Source organism: Chiloscyllium plagiosum, unplaced genomic scaffold, assembly GCF_037043375.1.
Source record: "Chiloscyllium plagiosum isolate Xiang-an unplaced genomic scaffold, Cpla_swu_hap1 HiC_scaffold_13, whole genome shotgun sequence".
NCBI classification, from domain to species: domain Eukaryota; kingdom Metazoa; phylum Chordata; class Chondrichthyes; order Orectolobiformes; family Hemiscylliidae; genus Chiloscyllium; species Chiloscyllium plagiosum.
In genome coordinates this window covers 86,588,784-86,603,255 of record NW_028270151.1, presented here as the reverse complement: position 1 = coordinate 86,603,255, position 14,472 = coordinate 86,588,784, and the positions used below count along the sequence as shown (strand labels likewise).

General features: G+C 41.0%; 1 protein-coding gene across 9 annotated transcripts in view; it reads right to left on the bottom strand.

Moving 5' to 3' along the window:
• farp2 (FERM, RhoGEF and pleckstrin domain protein 2) overlaps window positions 1-14,472 on the bottom strand; it is a 184,658-nt gene that overhangs the window by 82,596 nt on the left and 87,590 nt on the right. For all 9 annotated transcript variants that reach the window (XR_015759241.1, XM_087993882.1, XM_087993874.1 and 6 more), the window contains one exon: window positions 10,335-10,403. Coding sequence is in view for 8 of the 9 variants with exons in the window: in XM_087993882.1 (XP_087850008.1) it covers window positions 10,335-10,403 (69 nt within the window). In the remaining variant the exon portion in view is untranslated. The remainder of the gene's footprint in view (window positions 1-10,334; window positions 10,404-14,472) is intronic.

Sequence of the window (14,472 nt, the reverse complement as noted above, 5' to 3'; positions counted from 1 at the left end):
CCTATCACCCTCACCTTGACCTCTTTCCACCTATCACATTTCCAACGCCCCTCCTCCAAGTCCCTCCTCCCTACCTTTTATCTTCTCCTGCTGAACACTCTCTGCTCATTCCTGAAGAAGGGCCTGTGCCCGAAACGTCGAATCTCCTGTTCCCTGGATGCTGCCTGACCTGCTGTGCTGTTCCAGCAATAAAGTTTCAACTTTGATCTCCAGCATCTGCAGACCTCACTTTCTCCCCGTAAAAAAAAACAGAAGCAAGCACATGTCAGGTGTAGAGAGCAGAGATCGAGTGAATCACTAGAAGAATATAAAGGCAGTAGGAGTATACTTGAGAGAGACCTCAGAAGGGTAAAAAGGGGGTATGAGTTAGCTTTGGCAAATTGGGTTAGGGAGAATCCAAAGGGATTTTATAAATACATTAAGGACGTAAGGGTAACTGGGGAGAGAATAGGGCTCCTCCAAGATCAGCAAGCATGTATGGAACCACAGGAGATGAGGGAGATACTAAACGAGTATTTTGCATCAGTGTTTACTATGGAGGAGGACATGGAAGATACACAATGTTGGGACATAGATGGTAATATCTTGAAAAATGTCTGCATTACAGAGGTAGTGGTGCTGGATGTTCTAAAATGCATAAAAGGTGGATGCAGGTATATCCCCAGGACCTGATCAGATGTACCCTCGAACTCCGTGGGAAGATTAGATTAGATTAGATTACAGTGTGGAAACAGGCCCTTCGGCCCAACAAGTCCACACCGACCCGCCGAAGCGCAACCCACCCATACCCCTACATTTACCCCTTACCTAACACTACGGGCAATTTAGCATGGCCAATTCACCTGACCGGCACATCTTTAGACTGTGGGAGGAAACCGGAGCACCCGGAGGAACCCCACGCAGACACGGGGAGAACGTGCAAACTCCACACAGTCGCCTGAGGCGGGAATTGAACTCGGGTCTCCGGTGCTGTGAGGCAACAGTGCTAACCACTGTGCCACCGTGCCGCCCACTAGGGAAGCTAGGGAAGTGATTGATGGGCCGCTTGCTGAGATATTTGTATCATCGATAGTCACAGGTGAGGTGCCGGAAGACTGGAGGTTGGCTAATGTGGTGACACTATTTAAGAAAGGTGGTAAGAAAAGCCAGGGAACTATAGACCAGTGAGCCTGACATTGGTGATGGGCAAGTTGGTGGGAGAGAACCCTGAGGAACAGGTTTTACATGTATTATGAAGGGCTGATTAGGGATAGTCAACATGGCATTTTGCATGGGAAATCATGTCTCAGAAATTTGAGTTTTTTGAAGTAGTAATGAAGATTGATGAGGGCAGAGAGGTGGATGTAATCAATATGGACTGCAGTAAGGCACTTTACAAGGTTCCTCATGGTAAGCTGGTTAGCAAGGTTAGATCACATGGAATACAAGGAGAACTAGCCATTTAGACACAAAATTGGCTCCAAAGTAAAAGATAAAGTAATAGTGGAGGATTGCTTTTCAGACTGGAGGTCTCTGACGAGTGGTGTGCTACAAGGATCAGTGTTGGGTCCACTACTTTTTGTCATTTTTTCAATGATTTGGATGTGAACATAGGAAGTATAGCAAGTTAGTTTGCAGATGACCCCAAATTGAAGGTATCATGGACAGTGAAGGAGGTCACCTCAGACTGCAACAGGATCTTGATCAGATGGGCCAACGGGCTGAGGAGTGGCAGATGGAGTTTAATTTAGATAAATGGGAGGTGCTGCATTTTGGAAAGGCAAATCAGGGCAGGACTTATACACGAAATGGAAAATGCCCTGGGAGAGTTGCTGAACAAAGAGACCTTGGAGTGCAGGTTCATAGTTCCTTGAAAGTACAGTCATAGGTGGATCGGATACTGAAGGCACCTTTGGTATGCTTTCCTTTATTGTTCAGAGCATTGAGTATAAGAATTGGGAGGTCATGTTGCACTTGTACAGGATATTGGTTAGGCCACTTTTGGAATACTGTGTGCAATTCTGGTCTCCATCCTATAGGAAGAATGTTGTGAAACTTGAAAGGGTTAAGAAAAGATTTACAAGGATGTTGCCAGGGTTGGAACGTTTGAGTTATAGGGAGAGGTTGAATAGGCTGGCACTGTTATCCCTGGAGCGTCAGAGACTGAAGGGTGACCTCTTACAGGTTTATAAAATTGTGAAGGGCAAGGATAGGGTAAATAGACAAGGTCTTTTCCCTGAGTTGGGGGAGTCCAGAACTAGAGGAGATAGGTTTAAGGTGAAAGGATAAAGATTTAAAAGGGACTTTAGGGTCAACTTGTTCACACAAAGGGTGATGCGTGTATGGAATGAGCTGCCACAGGAAGTGGTGAAGGCTGGTGCAATTACAATATTTAAAAGGTATCTGGATGGGTACATGAATAGGAAGGTTTTAGAGGATATGGGCCAAGTACTGGCAAATGGAATTAGATTAACATAGGATATCTGGTTGAAATGGACAAGCTGGACTGAAGGGTCTCTTTCCGTGCTGTACATCTCTATGACTCTATAACACATGGTTTTTGTAAACAATCTACAAAATTTGTGTTAACTATTTAGTCACCCTGTCCAAGAGCTTTACAATATCAAGAGCCAATTATAAACCCTAATTGTGAAAGTAGGCACAAGGGAAGACTGCTACTAACTAGTACTGTGCGTGACAAATAAAGCACTGTCTTGAAGTTAACAGGATAAAACATCAAACAATAAAACAAGAGACATGTGGGTGACTCAGAATGGAAACTATATCAGATCACCCAAGTCTGAAAAGTCAAAAATAAAGCAGTTGTAATGTTAAAAGATCAAATGGGAATATCTCTCTGGACATTAATGTGATATTAAAGAGTTAGAATGCAAAGCTGAACATTCTAGAAGTGGGTGGGGTGACATTCTGTCTCACAGATAGAATGCAGGAACGTGGATGAGTATTCATTGAAATTCACACTTGATTTAGACACTTCATTTGCTACTACTCTCCCTACTACTGTCAAGTTAAACTCTCATTCAAACCTCAGCTCTTTACATAATTAACCTATTCACATTTATTATTCCCTCTAATTTTCTTAGCAGGTACATGGGCTTCCAGGACCTGTGTGTAGCAGCAACTTGTGTAATCGGAGGTCAACGTCAACAGTCGCAGAATATCTGAAGGGCTGCACACATGCACAGCTTAGACAAAACCGTGATTATGACACATCTGAAGTAGGTGGAACTTGAACTGGGATCTACTGGTCTAAAGGAATGTTTAATTCTAGATTCTGTTTCTTATGGAACTTCACGCCCTCATTGCCAGGTCCAACAGTTGCTGCTAGGTGGCAGCATTGCTTCACGTAGACAGCGAGGCCACAGAAAGACTTTCAGGAATTTTACAATAACCCTGTTTGAACATTTCTGGACATGTATGGCTTGAACCTGAGCCAGAGAGAGGCACAATATCAATATTAGAGTGCGTCTCAAAAATACAACTCAGTTTTTAAAAAGATGAAATCTGCCATCATTGCACATGTATGTGCTGATCTGGAAGGGCAATAGGTACTGTCATGACACACAATTATACCAGGAGTTCCAGCATCCCCCTCCTGCCTGTGTTTCAGTGAGGGGCTTAGTTATTTTAATCAACCTGATCAAACATGTTAGAACACACATTCAGGGCAGGTGGGGTTTGAACCTGGTCCAGCAGTAGAGACACTACCGTTGCACTACAAAAGCATTGTAAGAACTCAGTTTATTTTTAAATAGCTGATCACTAAATCACCCTTTTAACTGCATCAATTAATAATAAGTGCCTGTCACCAGGGCAGTGGAACAATAACAAGGAAAAGCAAAGGTGGGAAAACAAGGGAGAGCACAAGAATCCAGCTCTTTTTATAGTGATTCATCAACAAGTCAAACGTTTGAAGAACTCAGTCTTTTTAATTTTTTTTTCATCGACCAGTTCAGAAAGGTTAGTGCACACCTCTGGAGCAAGTGAGACTGAAACCTAAGCTTCCTGGTTCACTACCAATACAAAGTCCAATAAACATCATCTGCCTTTATTCAACTCTGGAGTTCTTCTGCTTCAGCCTTGGCGTAATGCTGCTGCAGTGGTAGGTCTCTGCCCCTGGATCTAAAGGCCTAGGTTCAAGTTCGATCTGCTCCAGAGGTGTGCAATACCATCACTAAACAGGTTAATTAGGAAATAGATTCTGTTTGAGCCTTAAAGGGACCTGCATTTCTAACACAGACACCTAAACTTCTTCTGTGTGATCATTATCTTTGGTGCAATTGCAAAAATCCCGAGGAAACGTGGACCAATGGTGATAGTTAGATTACGACAGCAATTAACTTGGACTGGCAGAGGGAAAAGAAACATGGTGAGAAAAACTGGCATCCAATTCAGAAAGTAGTGCTATGGTCTCTCACAGGTCATGGTCTTAGCCTTGTATAGGAAAGGAGACCTTAAGCAATTGCCCAGCTCAGAGTTACAGATCATTTCATTCACCAAGTTGGCAACTTTCCTCCAAATACTCAAACCCAGCCAATCAAAATACTGAACTTGTAAAACAAGAAGTAAAGACATTCTCAAACATGCCTTCCAGCCAGTGGCAGAAGCAAAAGCAGGAGTCAAAACAAAATTGCTCTTAGCTAACAAATCTTAAATAACACATTTTATAATGCTAGAAACTGTACAGAAAAGGAGCTGCAAGCCATAAAGTAAAACAGAAAAGCAGAACTTTAATGTACAGGATTGTAATTCAAAAACAAAGATTCTGAACAATGATATTAACCCACTGCAGCAATTGAGCTTTTTAAATATTTGATTTGTAAATCAGACAGAAAATGCATTTCACTAGCCCTCCTCCTGCTGCACTAGTGACATGCAGTAATTAAAGTAGTAATTCTTCTTAACTCATTCACAGGATGTGGGTATCACTAACTTAGCCAGCATTTGAAACACTCCTAAACATGTCAACACTCACATGTACACTCTCTTGTTTGACAGTGAACAACACAATACTCAGAACATAGGTACAAATTAATACCAACACGATCTACACTTGTGCAAATATCAATCTTACTATCTGTTGAACAATGTTCTTTATAGACCAGATGTCTCCACCTGGTATATGGAAAAACTTGAAAGAGTTCAAAAGTAAGTTACTTGACCTTGTTAGGAAAAGATCAGGAACAACAGGCTCCCTGAAAACTGATAAGTGCAGTGGCAAATGAAAGGAAGGAAATGGTTGGCATACATATTTTGCCTCAGTATTTACAATAGGAATACAGTATATACAAGGAATTCCAGGGAAAACAATTGTGAATCAAGATCAAGACCTCAAAATTAACGTCAGAAAAATAATGACATCTATTGGTTACAAATTTCAAAGACCAGATAGTTTCAATCTGAGTGTGTTAAGGAAATCAGGCAAAACATCACAGAAGTCCCAACTATAATCTCCCAAGGTGCTCAATTCAGAAGCTGTTCCTTTAAATTGGAAAAGTGTACATCACTGTCCTATTTAACATGGGATGAAATTATGACCACAGTTTCCAAATTACAGGTGTCTGATTCAAAATAAAAATAAGGCACTTCAAAAATTTCCAATTGATCAGACAGTTAGAATGGATTTGTTAAAGACAGGTCTTGCTTAAGTATTCCAGTAATTCTTTGATGCAAGTGGAAGACAGGAGAAAATGGATGACTTGTGGAAGATATTTGATAAAATCCATCATAAAAGATAGTCAGCTAAAACAGAAGCCCATGGAACTGAAAGCAAATTAACATTGTTGGAAATTAACTAGGTTAACCAGAAGGATAATAAGCATGTATTCTAATTAGTAAGATTGTGTTGAAACCTCAACTATTCGCCACACTTATTGATGACTTAAATGGTGGTGTGGACAGCCTTATATCCAATTTTGTTGCTGTCACAAAGCTAGATGGCATAACATTCCTAATGTTAATAGACTGACAATTGTGAAAATTTAAGCAAAGAGACTTCAATTAGTGACAGATTATGAGGTCACCCAGTGTGGGCTAGAAAGGATAGAATACAGTCCTGTCTAAATGATGAAAAGCCAGAAATAGTCCAAAGAGGCTTATGGAGATGTGAATCATTCAAATGTTTCAGACAAGTAGGGAAAGTTATTAAAGTGGCTAGTGGAATGCTAGCCTTTCTCTCTTTAGGACTAGAAGAGGGGATTGAAATTACATTATGGCAATACATAGCTTTAGTTAGTCCACACCTGTAACAATGTTACATTGTAAGCACATACTGGGGAGAAGATATACTGGCCTTGGATGCAGTACAGCATACATTTATCATAATAATGCCCGGAACACAAGATTCAAATCAGGTGAGATTATACGAAATAAGGTTGTATTTGTTGGAATTATGTTAAGGGAAGATTCCATCAAAATGTCAATGGCACCATCTCTTGTATAGTCTCAAAGGGTTAAATGGCCTGGTCTGGTACCCATGCTGTATGTGAAAGGAAATTCTTACAAGCTGGAGGTCTATCGAAAACATTTCTGTTCCTGGCGACATTAGAAAATTGGACTGTACCCCGGCAAGAGGTGAGAATCTACAGAAATGCGATCTTAATAAAAATACTGTTGCAAAGTATATGAGAAAAGCAAGAACAGGCTCAGGTGAGGGGGCAGACCATATTGTACTATTTCCTCCCATTTCAAAGTCCTAACTTCAAACTGTTTATCAAATCATTCATTCCAGAATGTCAACATTTTTAATCTGCGCATTTTATGTAACTGTCACAATATGCAAGAAATATCAATTTCATTCTTATTAAAAATAGCTCAAATTTGTTTCTTGCTGGTCTAATTGCTAAAAAGACCACCCTTCATGGGTCAATATTCTGCAATTATCAAATATCAAGGTTGGAACAATAGCATCAGGTCTGCAACAGCTCGAGTTGAAGGCTAAACACCTTTTCAAAGGCAACCAATGATGAACAAGTTGGCCTTGCCAGTGTCATCAGTATCTCAAGAGCTTGGAGCAGTACAGTGGCTCAGTGGTTAGCACTATTTTCACACAGTGCTAGGGGCCGAGGTTCAACTCCAGCCTCGAGAGACTGCCTGCGTACAGTTTGCACATTCGCCACATGTCAACAAGGGTTTCCTCTGGGTGTTCCGGCTTCCAAAGATGTGCAAGTTAGGTAGATTGGCCAACTAAATTGCCCCAATGTCCAGAGATGTGCAGGCTAGATGGTTAGCCATGGTAAATATGGGGATATGGGGAAAGGATAGAGGCTAAGTTTGGGTGTTATGCTCTTCGGAGAGTTTGTGCACTCAATAAGCCAAATGGCCTCTTTCCACACTGCAGGGATTCTACGATTGTCAGGCCCCTACTGTGAATACTCCACCCCATCCTGGAATCAGCATGGTCAAGAAACAGAGTAGGAAAATCTTTGATTTGAATCAGGGATCAACTACGACTGTAATAAAGCTTTCCCTTAGGCTTCTCAGAGTTTACTGCAGGACAATCCAAACCAAGCAAGCTCGATGTTTACTTGGAAGATACATGACCTGATGTAGAACTGGCAGAGACAGGTCTTTCACTTTGTGCATTTGTCCATCTCTCTCTGTTCGCCTGTGTGGTTCTCCCCTTTCTCTTTCCCCGCGTCTGCATGCATGTCTATGTATGTACAGTTTCTCATACAGATTTTATGAGACCAGATCTTTATAATTTGCTGGAACATTGATCAAGCAAACAAAATGTCATCATGGAACGCATCTCAATGCAAGCAAACAGCTAATGAAGAATTCAATGTTTTTCTCAAAGTAAATCTAGATTTGCAACCTTGTACTATTTTAATGTTGAGGGAAAAGCCTAACTGGATTGAGATGCTGCCTGCAAATTCCATTTTAAAGCTCTGAAGCAAAGAACCCAGAGTTCATACTGGGGCCATGAATGAGACAAGAATATTATGAACATGAGAATCCAGCATGTGATATCTGCAATTTCAACTAACTGGTGAGAAACAACTGCAGAGCTTCATTTCAAGGAATAAGCTTTTCTATTCTACCACTCAGCAGCCAGCTTATTACTGGCACACAGTGTGAAGGAAAAGGTCGACCACCAGCACTCTTGTGAATGTTGTCAGACTGAACAAATGAGAAAAATAATTTTAATATGAGCCAGGAAATGTAAATAATTGTCATACTTCACTTAGTGTCAAATATTCAAATTTACAGTCATGGTTAACAGATATACAATTGGAGATGCACCTTTAGTTCATTACCCTATATGGAAAGATCGACAAAATCAAAGTACTGTTATAAATATTGGAAATTCACAACAAGACTAGTAAAAGCGCATTTGAAATAGGACAATTAATGCAAACTGTTCATGCTGTTTAATACTAACCCTACATCAGTTCTTAAGCATAACCGCCCTCCTTCATTGGCATCAGTTGCACTCCAAGCTAAAAAGAATAATGAGTATATATGCTCAAAACTGTAAACTCCCTATCATTCTTGCTTCAAATAACGTAAACTGTGTAAGCAAATTCACTCAAACACTGGAGAAAAGAAGGGATAGACATTTTTAATGTAATAAAAGTTTATAGATAATGTTGATGGAAGAAAATGACTACAATAAGAGCATTGAACAAGAAGCTGAAAGTACAAAATTTAAAAGCTGACAGCAGTATTAGAAAACAATAAAAAGCCCTCTCTAAGCAAGTAACGTACAGGGACTTACTCCTAAACAAGGTTTATGATACAGCACCTTTGCAAAGTAACTGTAGATTGCTAAGAAGGAATAGCCCAGCTTCCAAAATAGGAGTTAAGAACTGTTTGAAAAGTAAGGAATAGACAGATGGTGGGAAGTAAATATAATAACTAGACATGGAACCTAGTAAGCACAGTCTTCCTTCACTGCAGACTATACTGTCTCGTGATCTTTGTGAAAGAAGAGGCCTGATGAAAACAGTTAAGCCAAAGTTAAAAGTTTGACCTAAAGTCTTAATCAAGTGTCAGTGGATTAGATTAGATTCCCTACAGTGTGGAAACAGGTCCTTTGGCCCAACACCCCACACCAACCCCTCCACCCAGACCCATTTCCCGACATTTACCTCTGACTAATGCACCTGTGACTATAGGCAAATTTAGCATAGCCAATTCACCGGACTTGCAGATCTTTTGGATGTGGGAGAAAACCGGAGCACCTGGAGGAAACCCACATAGACATGGGGATAATGTGCAAACTCCACAGAGACAGTCGCCCGAGGCAGGAATTGAACCTGTGTCCCTGGCGCTCTGAGGCAGCAGTGCTAACCACTGAGCCACCACGTTGCCCTAGTGTTTAGACCTTAGATGGACATGATGGGGGCAGCTGAAATCTAACATGGACTGTGTGTGTTTCAGTACATGGATTAAGTATGCTGGATGTAAGTTTGTTTGCTGAACTGGAAGGTTAGTTTTCAGACATTTTGTCACCATACTGGGTAACTTCATTAGTGAGCCTCCAGTGAAGCACTGGTGTTAGTGACCCACTTTTTATTTATGTGTTTAGGTTTCCTTGGGTGGGTGATGACTCAAGGAAACCTAAACACAAATAGAAAGTGGGTCACTAACACCAGTGCTTCACCGGGGGCTCACTAATGATGTTACCCAGTATGGTGACAAAATGTCTGAAAACAAACCTTCCAGTTCAGCAAACAAACTTACATCCAGAACCTCAACCTGAGCTACAAATCTGATTAAATATGCTGTTGAAGAGATGACGACAAGTGGATGCGCCCTGTCTTGGTGATCACTGGTGACACCTCTTGTTTGCAGTGCACAAATATTACTTGGATGTGGAGGAAAAGCAAAGCTGTCCAACTACCCTGATTGCAACAAACTAGATCATGGCAGATCACCATCACAGAACATACCAAAACAAAAAAAGACAGGCAGAATGACTGGGAAGTAATTTTTCCCAATCTTTCACAGCGTGTGAGCAGCTTTGTTGCCTATGCTCCGGAGAAGGCAAGATCATCCCTCATCACAAAGGGGACCTAATCAGTGGGAAAGCAAGAAAATTGAAGGAATCTACAAGGGCTGTAATCAATACAGAAAATTGGCTGAGGTTATAAGACAAATTGTGGGAGGGGCACTCTGAACGAGAACGGCTTTCGACATACAATTTGCACTAACATCAACCCAAGTACTATTAATACTAATGTCTATGCACATCTTTACCACATTCTTAACAAATAACTAAGTAAACATATAAAGTGTAACTTGGCATTAACAGACTTATCTCAGAGATTACATGGGAGACTGACAAGTAATAAATCAATGTAAAGCTTTCAAATATATATTCAAAATACCTTTGATAAGGAGTAGTCTTAATCATACTCTCTCGCATGTAGTCAACAAGTTGCTTCTGTGTCCTTCCACTGTGGAGGAAAACACACAATATTAACTATGATACATTCAACACCACGCATTTCACGAGAATACTGGCTCAGCACACAGATAGTCATAGACTCTCAGACGTACAGCACAGAAATAGACCCTTCAGTCCAACTCATCCAACTCTACATTAATCTAGTCCCATTTGCCCAGATCCACCTAAACTCTTCTTATTCATGTACGCATCCAGACGATTTTCAAGTGCTGTTCATTCTTAACAAATAACTAAGTAAACATATAAAGTGTAACTTGGCATTAACAGACTTATCTCAGAGATTACATGGGAGACTGACAAGTAATAAATCAATGTAAAGCTTTCAAATATATATTCAGAGGTTCATTCCCAAGAAAAGAAAGATTAACCGGGGAGGCTTTAGACAACCTTGGTTGACAAAGGAAGTCAGGAAATGTATTAAAGAAAAAGAAAGATCCTATAAAGTGGCTAAGAACAGTGGGAAATCAGAAGATTGGGAAGGATACAAAAGCAAACAGAGGATAACAAAGAGTGTAATAAGAAATGAGAGGATCAAATATGAAAGTAGGCTAGCCAGTAATATTAGAAATAATAGTAAAAGTTTCTTTCAGTACATAAGAAACAAACGACAGGCAAAAGTAGACATTGGGCCACTTCAAACTGATGCAGGAAGCCTAGTGATGGGAGATAAGGAAATAGCAGGAGAACTTAACAAGTACTTTGCGTCAGTTTTCATAGTGGAAGACATGAGTAATATCCCAAAAATTAAAGGGTGTCACGGGGCTGAGTTGAGTATGGTTGCCATTACGAAAGAGATAGTGCTAGAAAAGTTAGAAAGTCTTAAAATTGATAAATCTCCTGACCCCGATGGGATACACCCTAGAGGTCTGAGAGAGGTGGCTGAGGAAATAGCAGAGGCATTGGTTGAGATCTTTCAAGAGTCACTGGAGTCAGGAAAGGTCCCGGATGATTGGAAGATGGCTGTTGTAACTCCCTTGTTCAAGAAAGGATCAAGGCAAAAGATGGAAAATTATAGGCCAATCAGCTTAACCTCGGTTGTTGGTAAAATTCTAGAATCCATCATTAAGGATGAGGTTTCTAAATTCTTGGAAGAGCAGAGTCTGATTAGAACAAGTCAACATGGATTTAGTAAAGGGAGGTCATGCCTGACAAACCTGTTGGAATTTTTTGAAGAGGTAACAAGTAGGTTAGACCAGGGAAACCCAGTGGATGTGGTCTATCTAGACTTTCAAAAGGCCTTTGATAAGGTGCCACACGGGAGGCTGCTGAGCAAGGTGAGGGCTCACGGTGTTCGAGGTGAGCTGCTGGGATGGATTGAGGATTGGCTGTCTAACAGAAGGCCTAGAGTTGGGATAAAAGGTTCTTTTTCAGAATGGCAGCCGGTGACGAGCGGTGTCCCGCAGGGTTCGGTGCTGGGGCCACAGCTGTTCGCATTATATATTAACGATTTGGATGAGGGAACCGGGGGCATTCTAGCGAAGTTTGCCGATGATACGAAGTTAGGTGGACAGGCAGGTAGTACTGAGGAAGTGGGGAGGCTACAGAAGGATCTTGACAGGTTGGGAGAGTGGTCCAGGAAATGGCTGATGGAATTTAACGTGAGCAAGTGCGAGGTCTTGCACTTTGGCAAAAAGAATAAAAGCATAGACTACTTTCTAAATGGTGAGAAAATTAATAAAGCCAAAGCACAAAGGGATCTGGGAGTGCTAGTCGAGGATTCTCTAAAGGTAAACATGCAGGTTGAGTCCGTGATTAAGAAAGCGAATGCAATGTTGTCTCTTATCTCAAGAGGGTTGGAATATAAAAGCAGAGATGTACTACTAAGACTTTATAAAGCTCTGGTTAGGCCCCATTTGGAGTACTGTGTCCAGTTTTGGTCCCCACACCTCAGGAAGGACATACTGGCACTGGAACGTATCCAGCAGAGATTCACACGGATGATCCCTGGAATGACAGGTCTAACATATGAGGAATGGCTGAGGATACTGGGATTGTATTCGTTGGAGTTTAGAAGATTAAGGGGAGACTTAATAGAGACGTACAAAATAATACATGGCTTGGAAAAGGTGGATGCTAGGAAATTGTTTCCGTTAGACAAGGAGACTAGGACCCGTGGACACAGCCTTAGAATTAGAGGGGGTCATTTCAGAACAGAAATGCGGAGACATTTCTTCAGCCAGAGAGTGGTGGGCCTGTGGAATTCATTGCCACGGAGTGCAGTGGAAGCCGGGACGCTAAATGTCTTCAAGGCCGAGATTGATAGATTCTTGTTGTCTAGAGGAATTAAGGGCTACGGGGAGAACGCTGGTAAGTAGAGCTGAAATGCGCATCAGCCATGATTGAATGGCAGAGTGGACTCGATGGGCCGAATGGCCTTACTTCCACTCCTATGTCTTATGGTCTTATGTAATTGTACCAGTCTCCATTCGGGAGAAGGCCTGGTCTATTTATAAAATCATGAGGGGCATGGATAGGATAAGTCCATCCTACAGCCTCCATAGCTCCAGAGAAGACAGGCCCATCCTATTCAGCCTTTCCCTATAACTCAAACTCTCCAACCCTGGCAACATCCTTATAAATCTTTTCTGAACCCTTTCAAGTTTCACAACATCTTTCCGATAGGAAGGAGACCTGAATTGTATTCGATATTCCAAAAGTAGCTTAACGAATGTCCTGCAGAGCCACACATGACCTCTCAACTCCTGTACTCAATACTCTGTCCAATAAAGGAAAGCATACTAAACGCCTTTTTCACTATCCTATCTATCCGCCACTCCGCTTCAAGGAACTATGAACCTACACTCCAAGGTCTCTTTGTTCAGCAACACTGCCTAGGACATTACCATTAAGTGCATAAGTCATGTCCTGATTTGTCTTTCCAAATTGCTGCACCTCACATTTATCTAAATTAAACTCCATCTGCCACTCCTAGGCCCACTGGCCCATCTGATCAAGATCCCACTGCACTCTCAGGTAACTATCGTCACTGTCCACTACACCTCCAATTTTGGGATCATCCTCAAACTTACTAACCATACCTCCTGACAGTTGAAAACACTGCCATGAATGGCCAGGACGTGACTTGAGTGACAAAGCAGTGATCATGCATACACTTCTATTCAGAAAAAGGGCTTGCTGATAGCAGGCAATCGAGAAGCTTCGCACTGTCAGCTAGGAGAGATCACATCCAGAGTGAGACACATGCCATGTAAGCATATAGTTTTGGAAATTTGAAGGCAAATGTGAGAATTCTTACAGTCTCTGACTTATGAGAATCCAGGTTCTGTACTCATGACCCTGACACAGAAAATGTCATTGTAGACTAAAGCAATAAAAGTTCCTGTGAAATCCGCATACAATATTTAGATGTAATTTCTCATTTTTTGGTTCCATTGGATCAATTTTCTTGAAAAACAAGTGAAAACGTTCTGCATCAATGACCCTTCCTTTCTTGTTGAATAATTATTTAAAAGAGGCCTTCTTTTGATGTGGACAGTAGATGGGGAGAAATTAGGAAGATCAGTCAGGATTAAGACATTTATCAAAAAGTAAGGAGATGGGAAGAGGATGAGAAACTATTTTTATGCTGTGAATGAATGTGACTTGCAGTTTTCTAACTGAAAGGGTGGGTGACAGCAAATTCAACATTAACCTTTAAAAGGGAATTAAATGCATGCTTGAAAAGCAAACATTTGCAGGGTTGTTCTGATGAAAGGTCAATTCTGCTTCTCTTTCATCTGATGCTACTTGACCTACTCAGTATTGCCAGTATTTTGTGCTTTATAATTTAAATTTAATAGTTCTGATGACATGATTTGGTAACACTTTCTGCTTCAAGCATGGTACTCAAATTCCAAGGTTATATATTAGGTGTAGAATAAAGTTACACTATTTTGATTCTGTAACTCTAACTGCAGGAGTGTATCTTTGTGTGGTCTAAAAAATTGCTATTTGAGTGCCAACTATTTTATGCTGGGCCAATGTCACCTCGACAATGTCCTAATTAATCTGGCTAATGCACTTAAATGTTTGTCGTTGTCAATATTCATGGAATGTTG